This window comes from Diplotaxodon limnothrissa, linkage group LG8, assembly GCF_057381915.1.
Source record: "Diplotaxodon limnothrissa isolate DT_005_m linkage group LG8, D_limnothrissa_male_GT1.1, whole genome shotgun sequence".
NCBI lineage: Eukaryota > Metazoa > Chordata > Actinopteri > Cichliformes > Cichlidae > Diplotaxodon > Diplotaxodon limnothrissa.
In genome coordinates, this window is record NC_140603.1 from 20,019,658 (window position 1) to 20,035,069 (window position 15,412).

Genomic DNA, 15,412 nt, shown 5'->3' on the forward strand with positions numbered 1-15,412 from the left:
AGCAAAACAAAAGGCCACACCTCCTGCCGAGCGCTGGGGCTTGTGTAAATTTTGTGTTTGTATGTTTGTGGGTTTATTCATTGCCGAAACAATTTTAAATTCCATCTCTTTAATGCAAAAAGAGCTGCTAACCGACCCTTCTATCCTCGTGTCTTTACATCTCGGTTTCTTTTTACTTAACTTTTGCCCCACAAACTGCCTTTAAAGGCTCAGTGTGTGTGTGTGTGTGTGTGTGTGTGTGTGTGTGTGTGCGTGCGTGTGCATTTGTGTACATATGGTGAGGTGGTTCAGCAGAGGAGACTCATGGGAAGAAGGGAGAGACAGAGAGCAAAAGAAAGAGAGAGCAGGTACTCTCAGTAGACGCTGTGGACCGTTTTGAAAGGAGATGTTTGATTTCCTTTGAAATCTGCTGTGCGAGGCCCAATGCCATGTTGTGATCTTTAAGCATTCTGCGTTGAGGGGGCCAACAGGGCTGGGCCCCCTTCCTGTGTTTGGTCTTTTCTGTCTCTGCCTACCTGTCTGTTTGGCTGACTGTACGTAAGGAGGGGAAGCACTAAGGATTGGGAGGGCTCTCTGAGGAAAAGTTGGAAGGATGGAGCGAAACGGCAGAGGGGTGCAGGAAAAGTGCAGGAGGGTGGGCGAGGAAGGACGGCAGGTGGCAAAGTTAACCCCTTTTAAATGAAAGGAAGCAAAGGGGGGAAGAAAGCCATATTTCAACATTTTATCCAATCCAATTTTAGTTATAAAACACTTTTGAAAAACACAAGTTTGACAAAGTGCTGTACAATTCATCTTGAGGGGAACATATGGAGCTAGTAGCTCAGATATGTATTGCGGTGCTGATCAATTAAGGCTTTTAAAAGCACATAATGAAATCTTAAAATACATCTTAAAAGGAGCAAAAATGTGCAAGGGGAAATGTGCTCACGTTTATGGGTTCTGGTTAAAAGATGAGCTGCAGCATTTTAGGTGCTTTGTTAAAAACACCAATGTTAGTCACTGCTCATTTAACATGTGGCTGCAGGGGCCCAGGTCCAAGAGAAGAGCAGCACACACACTACTGAGTCTGAACGCAATTACCTCAATCTTACTTTCACTGAAATTTAAAACATTTGCATGCTTTGATATCTTTCAGACAGTTGTGTTTAAAGGAGCTGACGTCACTAATAAAGCAAAAAACAAAAAAATGTGAGCTGACAGCAACACCTACTCAAATGCCAAACACAGCCATCCATAAACGGGCACACTGAGCTGCTTCTCGTTATATAAATCTGCTGACTTAGTGCGTGCCGAGGAGGGTGTATCTCACAGTTGTGTGAGGCAGCTTTCGTTTGTGTGTTTACGTGAGAAGCCGTACAAAAGTGGCAAATGTTGGCCGTAACGGCTTACCGTTTCACGAACACTTGTTAGAACAGATGCGCGAGTGTGCGCAGGTGTCAGGTGTGCACTCACCCTTTCTCTAGCTCTCTGGATCTTCTCACGGTCACTGTGCAGGTTGGCAAGAATCTCCTGCCCCACTTGTTCTGCAAGAAAAGAGCATCCAGCATAAGATGGCAGGTCCAAAAAGTTCCGCCATGTGATGAAATGAATAAAATAAAATAAAACAAATGAACGATTAGGTGATTGCGAAAGCCTGGCTTGCACTCACTTTAGCTGTAATCTCTTATTTGTCAATCATTCTCACCATCATGATTAATGTAGAAATAATTTGTTTTTTGTTTTTTCCACATCTGGACCTACTTGGGTATGTGTAATATTTGTGCAGTGTGTACACAGACATTGCTGTCTAGGAGTGTCAGACAGACAGACAGAAGAATACTGCATCTGAGGGAAGTGTTGAACTTTCTTAAGATGCTGGAGTAAATAGACATGAAGTTCTAGACAACAACATCCCAGCATCCAGCCTGCCAGTGGGGTCCACTCTGCCGATGCAATATTCATTACTCCTTTCTTTTTTTTCTTCCCTTTTTTTAAACGGCTCTCGTCAGTTGTAGTTGTAAACACATTAACGCACAGTTATAAAACATCCCCGACAAGGCACCTGACAAGCTTGTCAGTGGTCACTGTCATTTTCCTGTCCCTTGGGAATGAGAAAAGAAAGGCGGGGGGAAAGAAAAAAAAGATAAACCAAATAAGATGCCCCCCACCACCACCAGAAAAACCCACCGGTGCCATCAATGTAACCATACTGCTAGAGCATTAGTGTTTAAAAATAAGAGAGGCAGAGGATGAATCAGGAGAAAAAGGGGAGAAAAAAAAGAGTGAAGAATCTTTGCATGGATCAAAGACAGGCTTTCAAGCGCACCAAACAAATCCGGAATAAACAACACAGTTGCTGACTGTATTACACTACACAGGTGCCGCACACCAAAGGGCCCACGTGCTGAGCGCCTGTTTGGGGGGAGCAGTGCAAAAATGGGCTACATCTGGCAGCTAAACAAGAGGGGAGAGAAAGAGAGAGAGAGCGGCATAGAACGGGGATCAGGGAGACGCAGGGAAAAAAAAGAGAAAGCATTGTCAAATGAACGACATTCGTCTCCCATTCATCCCATCCCTTTTACCCCCTTCGCACTGTAACTGACTCAAATGTGTCTCTTCCTGCCTTCATTAATTTCTAATCTGGGACGAGACAGATTGAAGGATACCCAGATTAAACAGTGCAGTCAGACAGTCACATGTGACAAATAGGGCAGATTAAAAGACTGAGCGCAGGTATTAATAACCATAAAAATACAAGCCCTCCCCCGTCCCGAACGGAGAAGAACAAGGGATAAACAGGGAAGGAGTTGAAGCGGAAATCTTCTGTTAAAGAGACAAATAAGCACATCTATCCATCTCTGTCAGGGCTGTGGCTCTTTTTTTTTTTTAAATAAATGAGTGTGACAAGCACTGCAGCAGCAGAGGGTTTCTTTTTTGATGGCAAGTGCATTATTGGAGAGGTTTGCAGTGTGTAAAAAGATGGATGAGGTAGAGGAAGAAAAGACCTCCTAAGACATTGTGCTCCAGGTACTTAAGCAATCGTTACAGACACTGTGCACGAAGGCGTGTTTTGCGATTATGGTTTGGACCTACAACCGAGTCTGTTGTGGATGCATTTTCCATGCTGACTGTATACACTACCCACAAGTGAATGACCGTCCTTGACAAATCTAACAGCTGCCCGAAAAAAAAAAAAGGAAATCACAATACAAGTCTTGTTTAAGTTGTGTCCATTTTTGTAACCTTACTGTGAGGGAGCAAGAACGCACAACCTTGCCTTTCTATTTTTCTGTCATTACCCAAGATGTTCCTCTATTAAAAGAAATCAATATGTTATTACAAGAAAATGACATTGAAGACACTGCATAAGCTCAATCATGGCATCTTTGATGGATAGCCATGAGCACAGCTGCATCAAATCATTTGCAGTCACCAGAATAGTATTTTGAGTTGGCTTGTTATGATTAACATTTTGTTCACTGTCAGGTCTCTCTCCAGTCCTCCAAAAAAAATTTCCCATCATTCCTTTATGACTTTCTTCCCCTACACTGACTTCAGAGGTATACACATCATCTCCCCAAAGGACGTATTGTGTTGATTGGATCTCAAGCATCCACCCTTTCCTTACTCATTCTCTGGCATGCATCTACACTTGCATTCATCTAATTTCATTCCTGCTGACTAGTTCTGTGTAAATCTTCATTAGTTACTGGGAAAAAAACAACTTTAGGAAAAAAAAAATAAGACTCCCATTTTGTGACCTGTACTGCATCTTAATCATATACTTTCACCCAAAGCTATCGCCACTCGTGGAAAGAAATACAGCAAACTAGTCCCTATTATCCAAGCTATAAACTCATGATGAAATTACCTTAAATTGCTTGGTAGTTTTTTCTGCCCTTTGCAATGCTGACATATTACATATTCAAGTTTGCATAGGATGTTTAACTGCATAAAATCTAAATAAACACACAATTTATGACCACGACAAATATGGAGGCTATGTAAAAAAAAACAAAACTGAAAAAAGTACAGTTGATAAAAACAAAACCGAGAGGCAAAATAATTCACTGTTAATGCTCCTGACTTAATGCTCGTTAGTGTATAAAATATTCCCCTCCTGTTTAAACAGCTATTAACAATTTAAATAACCCTGGCCCAGAGGCCTTGCTCTGACTCTCTTGTTAAAGATCTCCGTCCCCCAAAGGTCCATTTAACAAGCCCATTATTCCATTACATTGCATTTACATCAGCACCAGAGAGCCTTAATTTAACTTGCTCCTGTAATGTAACTGTAGAAAATAATTAGTATAGAAAAGTTGAAGGCACAAATTAGATTGAGGGGAAAATAATGTCTGTGTTACGATTTTTTTCTCTCCCTTAAATACATGGAAAGACTATTGACATAGCAGAGCCCTGCTGTATTTTATCACAACCTTTTGTTAAGAATTACATGGCAGTGGGAGGGGTGGGGGGGGTGGAAGGCTATTTTACTGGGTAATTAGCTTTACTAGAGTATGAGGTGCAATGTAATGTAATCTATAAAGCTTGAACAAGCCGAACATAGCTGGAGTAGGATATTTTGTCAGCTCCAAATGTATTAAAAAAACCTCAACCAACCCGCATATATTGTTTCCACTACACTTTACCACCAAGAAACAAAACCATTACAACACCATGAAAAACAACTCTGAAAGGACTGCAATTGGAAACACGTCATTCTATACAATTATCTATTATAAAAAGCAATGCTTTTAGAATGGTGTGGTTAAATTATTATAGATAACGATTAATATATTCATATAAGAAGGGACTGAGTACTGGATAGGCACATTTATTTATAGCATATATGTATATATTAGGCAACCATTCGCAAGTTCACAGGCACAATTACTGTCAGCTTTATGAAACGTGCAGGTTTGTCTGCAACAAAACAAATGACAAAGATCAAATGAAGAAAATGAAATAATAAGTGTCCAAGGAGGAAGCCAGGGAAGTCAACACTGAGGAAGGAGGTGGTTTGGGGTGAAATAATGGCAGTGTGGAATATTTAATTTGATAAGTAAAGAAAGACTCATAGATTATAAGCAAAGAAGTAAATGCCCATAGTCTCCAGCATCAGTGGGATAGTACCAACTGTAAGTGATGGCATCCAGTAAGGATGGAAGACAGTTTTAATTACTGACATCATAAGAGAATCCTTTTTAGAATATGTTTATAAATATATTTAAAAAAAATTCTGTTAGTATTTAATACCTTGTTTTATATATTTAGCTGTAACTATGAGCATTTTTGTCTTGTAGCGTTTATCATTTTAATATTAGTAGTAATAGTAATAATATTCAGTTTAAATTTGTGTGTTCAGACTGGCTGAGACACTGAATTTTTGTAGAGTGTGAGCACCTTGCCTAAAGTCATATGCAATATTAAACTTTATATCTCTGAATGTTGGAAAGTTGGACCGATAACCAATTAAGCATTTTGATGACATCTTAGGCTTTAGGGAATTAGGTCAAACATTTTTGGCATTTCACAACAAACCGAAATAAAGAAGAATTGTCAGTTACTTGATGACAACAGAAAAGGTCTGCTTTACCATCTCACCATCTCGTGTTATGAAGAAAAAAAACATGTCTATGTAAATAAAAATCATAACCTGCCCTTATCTGCACACATTGCTTAGGACAACACGGCTCAAACAACTAACAATTTGGATAAAGTCCAAACCTCTATAGCCTTCAACTTTTTACTCCAGTCCATGGACACATTTAATTGGAGCCATCATCTATTTCACACAATGTGCTTCATAGCGTATACACTGTGTGAGGGCCCCTGTCTCTTTTTCTGTGGTGCATTTTTTTATTTTATTTTATTTTTTTGCTTGCTCTCCTTCTCCCCTGAGCCAAAAGGGGACAAGACCGGACAGTGGTGTGCTCTGAGGCTCTGAGGCTCAGCACAGCTCCTTTTCATTAAGCAGTTGAGACCACTTTTTGAAGGTTACCACACACACTTATATCCAGACACAATCCATACACTCCAACAAACCCATGGAAACCTATGGGAGGGCTGAGGGGGAAGTAAGGAGGGGCCTAAAAAATGTAAGACCATGCATTTTCTCTCTCTCAAACTCCATCAGTCACACAAACACACTTTCACACACACAGTGCGGCAGTCAACGTGTATGCCTGTGACTCCCAGGTGAATAAAGTTACCTGTCTTTGTACACTTTCAGAGGAGCTTTTTTTAAGGACTTTTCAAGTCTACAGCTGCCGGGTGACACACTTTCATCACCCCCATCAAAGTTGTACCCACAATGGGATGTATTTGTAATGCTGAGCCCACAGGCCATGAGGCTAGCGCCTTCGCACTAAGCGATAGCTCAAAATAAAGAGGTGCCAACTGCTAGGTCACAGGAGGGGCATGTAGCATCTGGGGGCTCAGTGATGTTATGACAGATTACTTATAATAATAATAAACTCTACCGAATGTTAATGAGGAACTTTCTTTATCGCAATGACAGCAATTTATGATTTAACAAGAGTCAAAGACAGCTGTGGTGGTTCATTAGAAGAAGGAGGTCATCTAAGTGACATTTTTTGGGTTTTAACGTCAATATCTTTTAACAGCTTTGGGATAGTGAACTTATAGAGCATTAGATACTTAAAAGTCTAAAACAAGGAATATTCTGTGTAGGGTGAAGCTGGACCATCCCAGTCTATCTTGACTTGCCCATGCATCGGCCCTTCCCCTTGCATGTGTTTGAGTGGTGGTGGGCAGTCAGGGTGGATTTCTGGGGCCTTTCTTCACTCCGCCAGGCTCTGTTTTATTCATCGCCTGCGCCCTGACCCCGCAGAGCTCCTGTTCTGACAAATCACTTCTGATTAAGACAGATCTCTGTTAGTCAGCCACTCAACTTGGCTTATTCATCATTCTACAGAAAATATTCCTCTCTACTCCCCCGTCCCCCCCTCCTCCCAGCTCGTTTGCCTGTCCGTCAGACCGAAGCAAGGCACAAAAGAAATTTCCGCTGCTGTTTTAAATGGCTGATTATAGACAATTGGTGGATGGAGAGACGCAAGACCGTCTTATGGGTGATAAGACGCAAGTTTAATGGGTATAAATGACCGGGCCTGTAGGAGAGCAGCTGGTAATAGAACCATTTGTTTAAGGCTGAACTGGGGTGGAGAGGACTGAAAGCTACATTTTCTTTCCATTTGAGCTTCCCCCTCCTCTTTTCCCTTCACCTCAGCCTCAAAGTCAAATTCTCAGATCGCCAGATTTACATTTAAAAAAAACAAAAAAGGAAAAACAGCAAAAGTCCCCTTCACCCTCATTCAATGAAAATTGATGAGTCTTGGAAAAGAACAGCTTGTTTTACATTTATGAAATTACCCATACCTACACGTCCCTGTGGACGCAGCTGCACAAACTTTGACCAGTCACGTATTACGTTTCTTACCATGGGTTAGTAACAATAGAATCTGAATATTTACTGTAAGTGTAATTAACAATACAGTTAGAGCATTCATATGCAAAGTTCTACAATAATAAACAACAGCAAACTGCTGCGCCAAGGCATCTAGACAGCCACAAAGCTATTGTGTTTTAAATGTATAACAAACCAGATTAAATTAACCTGAACGACAACCCTGCTGGTGGCAAAGGGCTGAGAAGCGGGAGGAGTGAGTGGAGATTGAGGGTTGAAACAAGCAATTTGCCTGGACTTAATCAACCAGTCTCACTGAACCATCCAAATGAAAACTAATGGACTTGGGTGCTTGCTGTGATTGCCCCACATGCAACAATGTGTAGGCAGGAGCAGCGCTTTCTGAGGTCTTCAATTAAAAAACTGGGAATTTCTACAGACGGCTGGTCAGCCTGTACACCTATTCCACCACAACTCATATCCTGATTGGTCAATTGTGAAGCTCAAACACAGCTGACTTATTAATTCTGTTTCCATCACTGAGAAAGGGTTTTTTTTATGTGTTGATTAAACTTGGTCGAAATTGTAAAAAATGTATGAAGTATAGAATTAAAAACTCATACCCGAACAAGCTAATTTGTGTATGCATTATTCATAGCACTGACATTTGTGTCACACAATTGTGGTGGCCGCACTGCAACTATGATTTAAAAAAAAAAATAGTACATGGAAAAACAAACAAACACTACTATATTAAACTTTATTCAGCAACAGCCGAGCTAAATAATAAATACAGAGTTTAAGTGCTACTATTTAAATAATTAGATTTTATAATGAGCGAAGTAGCTCTATACATGAAGGCACAGCAGCATATAAGCACTATAATACCATTATGACCATATCTAGTCGGGGCTAAAGTAAATAAAGACGGTAGTGCAGGACAAAATCAATAGAAGCGCATTCTGTTGGATTTGGAAGACAAATACACAGAGTTCATCTGAGCTCTACAGTTATGCCAAAACCGCATGAAGGGGGAACACGACTTGTCAGTTGGTCCTAATCAAATACAACATCTTATTTAACAACCTCTACTGGAGTGAAAAGTTTGCCAGTTTCTCGGAAATGGACTCGGGGAAAGATATATGGAGGCAGGGGAAGAATAAAGGGAAAACTTGACGTTCCTCTGGTTCGTTTTCAACAGTTTAGGAGCGTTAATCATCGCATTACTGTTGATTAAAGGCTTTAACGTCTCTAATCAGAAAGTTGACAGGCAGATCAAAGAGCGCAACACAAATTTCTTGCCTTTTAATTATCTGTACAACACCGCACCTCGAGCAGCTCGTGCCTGCCTATCTCCTCAAACTCAGTGAAAGACTGCGAAAGGAGATCTAACACTCTACAACAGTTCATTATCCAATAAAATGGGAGATTGGGAGGGGGGGGGGTGAGGGAAAATACAACACACAAACTCATACACACACATGCGTGTGCAAACAAAAGCTTTAAGGCTTTATGATTAGTGAAGACCTGGGGGAGGCCTACAGTCTTCTTTATTAACATGTCCTGAATTGGAGCAACTTAATTATGCTTGTCAAAGACGGACGTGGCGTCAGGCTCATTTGCATGTTTTGACAAGGTCTGTTGGGAGCCTCCATCTATTTTTCTACAGCATGCTATGAGTATTTAACACTTTTCAACACCTACTGATTATAGGTTTTTGTTCCTGAATGAACGAAATAACTTGTTAAAGATGCTTTACTGGATTGGCATCATCGTGCAACCGATGTAAACACCGAGTGAAGTACAGACAAAAGGAGCCTCTAGACTGTTTTGATCACAACTCCTGTTCAAACTGATGACGATTGGATGCCTTCTGCGGCTCGACTGCCCAGCTGTTCCCTGTCAAGTGATTTAGCCGTGAAAAAGCTGCAGTACCTTTAGAAAAGATTTGCCATCGCTTTGGATGATCTCGATAATGCTGCTCGTTGCTGAACAGATTAGTCTCTGACAGACTGCTACCTGACTCGTGATCGCTTTCTCTTTGTGAATATAACAAAGCCAATAGACCACACCCTCCCATCTCGACTTGATCACTTTACGTAATGAATACTCATTACATTAATGCTAAGTAAAACAAACACAGCTGAAAGTAAACAATCTGTAGAGAGATGGGACTGTCGGAGGCATCAAACATTAGCCTGAATGGAAAGCACAGCCCATTAGAAGTGGATGCACTGATGGGATCTGACAGTTAGAAGCACCAAGATTATTTTGTACAAATGTTGAATTCATTAGTACTCATGAGCGGATGAAGGACGTCCGCAAGAGCAGAAAAAAACAAACCAAAACTGATGCCTGAGCTGTGGAGGTTACACTAAAGAATTTTATACACGCTAAAAGCTGGTGATTTTCAAGATAATAGAAATTGAACTGACATTTTGATCTTACATCATAACATTACAAACATTACATTATAATTCTAACATTTGCATATATAAGATTTTATCCTCATATCAGTTACACTGAATGGGGCACTTTTAATGAAATAGTAAACGCAATGCTGAAGCACTTGGCAAACAACTATTGGAGAGATATCGTTTAACCGTGCCGGCTGCTTCTAAAAACACCTTCTAGAAAAAAAGTCCTACAACTCTTTTTCAAATATTTGCCTGAAGAAGGTTTGACTTTCTTGGTGCCAAAAGCATTAAAATGAAATACTCTTCTTCAGTAGGATGTGTATCAGAAGACCGGATTTATTTAGCTGTAAAATTTTCTGTCCAATCTGATAGAAGTAATCTGCTTAAATTACATAATGCCACGGGAATAGTTGCTCTTTTATGTGCGCATGATACATAGACTTGTCTTTAGCAAATCGAACATGCTCTGAAAATCTCATTTGAGGCAGCAACACTGGAGCCTGTTATCAGAGCAGGACGTCATAGTGGCTGCTCTGACCGACAGCACAACAGAAGTTTGTGTTTTACTTTGGGGTAATACCATCACACTTCCTTGCTCTGGTAAAAGGAAAATAATACTGCTATTATAGGGGAATGAGGCACAGAGGGGACTTACAAAAGAGACACACATCATGCGCCTCATTTAACAATGACCGAGGCCACAGAGTTGAAGACAGATTATTGTCAGCTGCCGCTGTGAATACATGGCATGTGATGGCGTGTCAAGGTTCTTGAGCACAGGGTACATTGTTCATTCAAACTTACTTTGCTACCTTTAGACTTTTCCACTAGTGTTGAAGAATCAAATCCTCTCCCAATGAAAGCTCGTGAAAATTCTCCAGTGTTTACTTTAAATGTGAGTGTCGCACAATAGATATGCTTTTAGTAATTGCAAGGATCTCGTGAGGTAATACAAACCTGTTTCGAACGAAGCACAAGACATTCATGGACATTGCTTAACAGGTTCAATCTGGTTGGTAAGTAGTTTATGTATAAATATAGTGGAAAGGTTGATTTTTCAGGAAAGACTTGATTTTTAACCAGTGTCAACCATGAATTCATGTTTCGCTAAGAAATGGCATAAAGTGTTATAAAATTATGTTACAAATAGTTCAAAAGTAAAAGTTCAGTGGCTTGGCTGTAAAAAATGCTTACAGTAGCGAAACAGACGAGCACTACCAGCCAACAAGTGCTCAACATAAAAGAGCCATTTAAACACATCTACATGTGAATTATATTTCCCATGGGGGTTGAGCCCTTGAGTCTATTTGTACAGGCCTCTGGACAATTAATACTTACTGGTCCCCAGATGTTAGGGCCATAGACAGTATGAAAGATGGATGTCGCTACCGTGACGTCACCCACTCGTTTCCGAAGTCCTTTTTTAAAGTGTTATCGTGTTTTGAAACTGTATGTGACGTGAAAGGGTAGATCCGAGTATGAAACTGCAGACTCACTGGTTAACAACTTGTAACTGACAATCAAGTGTAATTGAGTGTAGCCCAGACTCCTCCTAATTTATAAAACAACAGCACAAAAAAAGTTATAAAATGGAATTCATTTTTTTTGTATTCAATATGAGCGGGATGTGCAACTGAGCCTATGGGGTCTTCAGGAAAGTGTTTCCAAAGGTCAAGAAGACAGAAAGTCGTTTTCTCATCGACAACACTGAAGTCTTTTTTGCAACCACACAGATCGCCCCCTGGTGGGAATTTAAAAAAACAAAACAAAAACGTGGCAGCCATCTTTTTTATATTCTCTATAGTGAGGGGACCACAGTGGTGTAGCTGTAAGCGGTCTTGGTTAAAATCTGTTGGTCATCTGACACATTTGAAGAGGCATTTCACTTTTAAATCAACTTTAGGAGCAAAGTATTGTTGTTTCCTAAATCTAATCAAATTGTATTGTTGCAAGGATGTCTGGTAACGTTTCAACATTGTTTTTTGATAAGTGAAAAACAAAGCATATGAAAGCAGAACTTAGTAGTTTTCAAACCTTTTAAACTCTATATTTAATTAAAAATAGCACAGAGGCCAAAAATTTGAATTAAACTGAGAAATGCTGTAATTAAACTGTAGCAGCATTTTATAGCCAATACAATTTCTGTTAAATACCTCATTTGAATTGGAGATGAGAATACACAGTTGAATCACATATCAACTGCTTTCATTTTAAATTCACCGTTGTTTGCAAAATCAGGAAAATTGTGTCAGTACAAACACAACAAGCAGAAATTGATGGAAAAACATGCTCCTAAACCAAACCACTGTAACGTAACCAAAACAAATGTAATCGATGACTATGTGCATCAGCGCTAGGGTGACAAGTGTCTCCTGCTCCACATCATTAACTAAAACAGCCTAAGTGAAAACCCAACATGCCTGCCACCATTTTCCACACTAATGAAGCATATCTAAGTTTTAAGACATGGCAGAACGAATTTAATCTACCTTCTGAGGGGCCTTAGTGCCATCAAATTAATTATTCATAAAGGACATGATATTATAACTCAATTGTCAAACTCTGCAGCTCTTTTTTTTAAATCCTCCCCAGCCTGTCACTCTCTTTTGTCTCAGACTCTTTCTTTTAAAGAAAGTCCTTCGCTTTTAATCTATAACAGAGTAATACACATTGTAATCGTATCTGCTGAGCAAAATAATTTGCTTTCTTCTTTTAAAAGGTTGCTGATGAATAGGGTAGACAAAGAGATTGAGGAGAATTTCTACAATTGTGGCAGCTCCCTGTGGGTTTTACAGTATAAGGGTGAGATTTACTGAGGAGAAAAAAGAAAGACCCACTGAAAAGTCATCAAGTCTGTAATAATACAACCTTAGATACCTTTCATTTTCCCCTTATGAATAATGTATGCCATCTGACAAAGCTAATCTTGCCATAATGTTGTTTAGACAGGTTGGTCACCAGGAGGTGGGACAAAAATTACTTTTACACACTGTGGTTCTTTTAGCCAAGTGTCGTTTCTCTTCAGGGGAACGATGATGGCATGCAACCCTCCATGATTGACAGGAACAGCCGCAGCTTGGTATGACCACTGCACTCTATAGTAAGAATCTAATACGAATATGCTGAATTCTTATACAAGTGTGGTGATCCTGTGTGGAGATCAGCATGTGGTAGAAAAAGGAGAAAATAACCAAGAACCCAAATACTTTCATTGCATTTACTGAGACAGAGCAATTCAGCACAAGCAAAAAATGGCACTGGTGATGCAGCAGACACTTGTAATACCTGCGATTTTACTCATGAGTATATTTATCAGACCAGAAGAGCTGGAAGTATTTCAACTAACTAGCGTCACAAACACAGCTTTACAGTGCATTTTAGAAGTTTACATTGTCTTTATTCCCGTCTTCCTCCCCCTCACCCTCGCCCCTCCTGTTAAAAGTGGTTTCTTCCTGTTAAAAGGGAGTTTTTTTCCTTCCCACTGTCGCCAAGTGCTTGCTCAGGTGGAGTTGTGTGATTGTTGGTGTTTTCTCTGTATTTGTATTGCAACGTCTTCGCCTTACAATACAAAGCGCTATGAGGCTACAGTTGTTGTGATTTGGCAATATATAAATAAAACTGAATTGAATTAGCAGACCTCATTAGCGGCTAATAGATGCTGCTGTGATATTTATATTTACCTAAGCGTAAACATTTACAGCATCTGACTAACATACATCAATCCTCAAGTTTGCAAAGATGGACGTAAACAATATAAATATTAAAATATGAAATGGGGGGGAGGGGTAAAATGGTCAGATTGTTTTATTTTTATGTGAACTGTTTTTACCCTAACATGTGTTCTTTGTTGTGTGCATGGGTATATTTTTTTCAATACAGTTTTTAAATATATAAATAATGATTCTCAGGAACAAAAATACACTTAACATTTCTATCAGCCATGAAATATACACACAATGCATTTTGGTGACAAACACTGATTATAAATGTAACTTTTGCTTTGTCACATGAAAACGGCAAAGGACACGCTTCACTTGATAAGTTAAATGTATAAAATCAGAATAACTAATCGTTTCTTTTTGAAAGTGCACCTACAGCTATACCACATGAGCCCACTATTTTTCTTTTTTAGTTTGAATAGTTTTAGGTACACACAGGAAAAATACCACACTATGCTCAACACCTTGAAGGTTATATCTCAAGGTTTTATGTGAAACACAATAGATTCATAAAGGCAAACCCAAGCGATTTGATAACTTTCTCTGACAACTTTAACAAAACCAAGAAAAAATGCACTGAAAATGGAAGTAAAATTCAAGATCACTAAATGTGTAAGAAGAAGAAAACTATCCCAAGATGCTTGTGGGTTTTTTTTTTTTTAAATGTGTAAGATTTTATGTTAGAGTGCTGTCAGTGCTGTCAAAGGCTAAGTATGTTTTTAATGTAGGTCTTGCTAAAAAGATTAGTAACAGTTTAAGCAAAAAACTGAACGTGAATTGAAATATTGGTAGATTTCTTTAGGGTTATGCAGATTTGGTTAAGAAAGAAAATCTATGGCCACTAAATCTCTTGCAAGCATCCTTACGTTGGCGATACTTTATGATACATTACAGCCATTACACCTGCTGTATGAGCCGTGACAATGGGCCTTATTCCTATGCTTCATCCTGTGATTGTAATTGAGGCCGACGCGTGACAGCCCCCCACGTGCCCTCTCCGAAGTGGCCTGGGGCATAGGGCATGCTGACAGCGGAGGCACTGGAGACAGTGGCACAGGGTCCTGGCCTGGCACGGCCATGGCATGGTACCCTTAGGGGCACTGACCCTCCCACTCTCAACCTACCGCAACTTTTGCTGCCTCACCTCTGTCACCAGGCATCTCGGAGGCTAACGAGAGGGCAGCCGAGACTGCTTAACAATTCCACCACATCCGTTGGCTGGGTATGCAAGCAGCTCTCTTTTTTTTCATCCCTACTGTCAGTGTTCCTCTCCCCCTGCTCTGAGACCTTTGGTGAAATAAGTGTCAGCCTGAGGAGACAGGCACTCATCAACACTTTATACCTGGGAGGTATATTAATGCTGTGATGGTTGCCTGGGAAGAGGGAAGAAAAAAAAAACCTTTGTCCTCGTAGCGAGATAAAGGACAAAGCCTTGGACAACTTTTGAGGATGTTAACTTTGGCAGTGTTTATGTGGATATAATGTGAAAGTTGTACAAGCGTGAGGAATCTCAATGATCACATGTACAACAGAATCTGTAAAAACAGTACACTTACAATGGAAATACCAATACTTGATCGTGTGTTTTTCCAAAAGAAGCAATATATATTTAAGTTTCTCTTGATCAATAACTAAGTCAGACAGATAGGAATTACATAAGGTTGGAGGGAGACAGAGATTCGGGGAGAGAACAAGCATGAGAGAACGAGTTAGTTTCTCTACACAGATCTTCCCCACCAGGAGCTTAGTTACAAATGAAACTCCACTTCTACAACAAGTGGAGCTGGAATCCTACAGGGGCCTTCTGGTATCCAGTTGGAGATACATAATTAAAGGAACACGGAGAGGGAGCATGTTATTACCAGTGTTTT

General features: G+C 39.9%; 1 protein-coding gene across 3 annotated transcripts in view; it reads right to left on the reverse strand.

The window, feature by feature from the left end:
• The window catches only part of vti1a (vesicle transport through interaction with t-SNAREs 1A), a 113,229-nt gene that overhangs the window by 38,346 nt on the left and 59,471 nt on the right, over positions 1-15,412 (reverse strand). For all 3 annotated transcript variants that reach the window (XM_085360797.1, XM_085360796.1, XM_085360798.1), the window contains one exon: positions 1,453-1,523. In XM_085360797.1, coding sequence (XP_085216923.1) covers positions 1,453-1,523 — 71 coding nt within the window. The remainder of the gene's footprint in view (positions 1-1,452; positions 1,524-15,412) is intronic.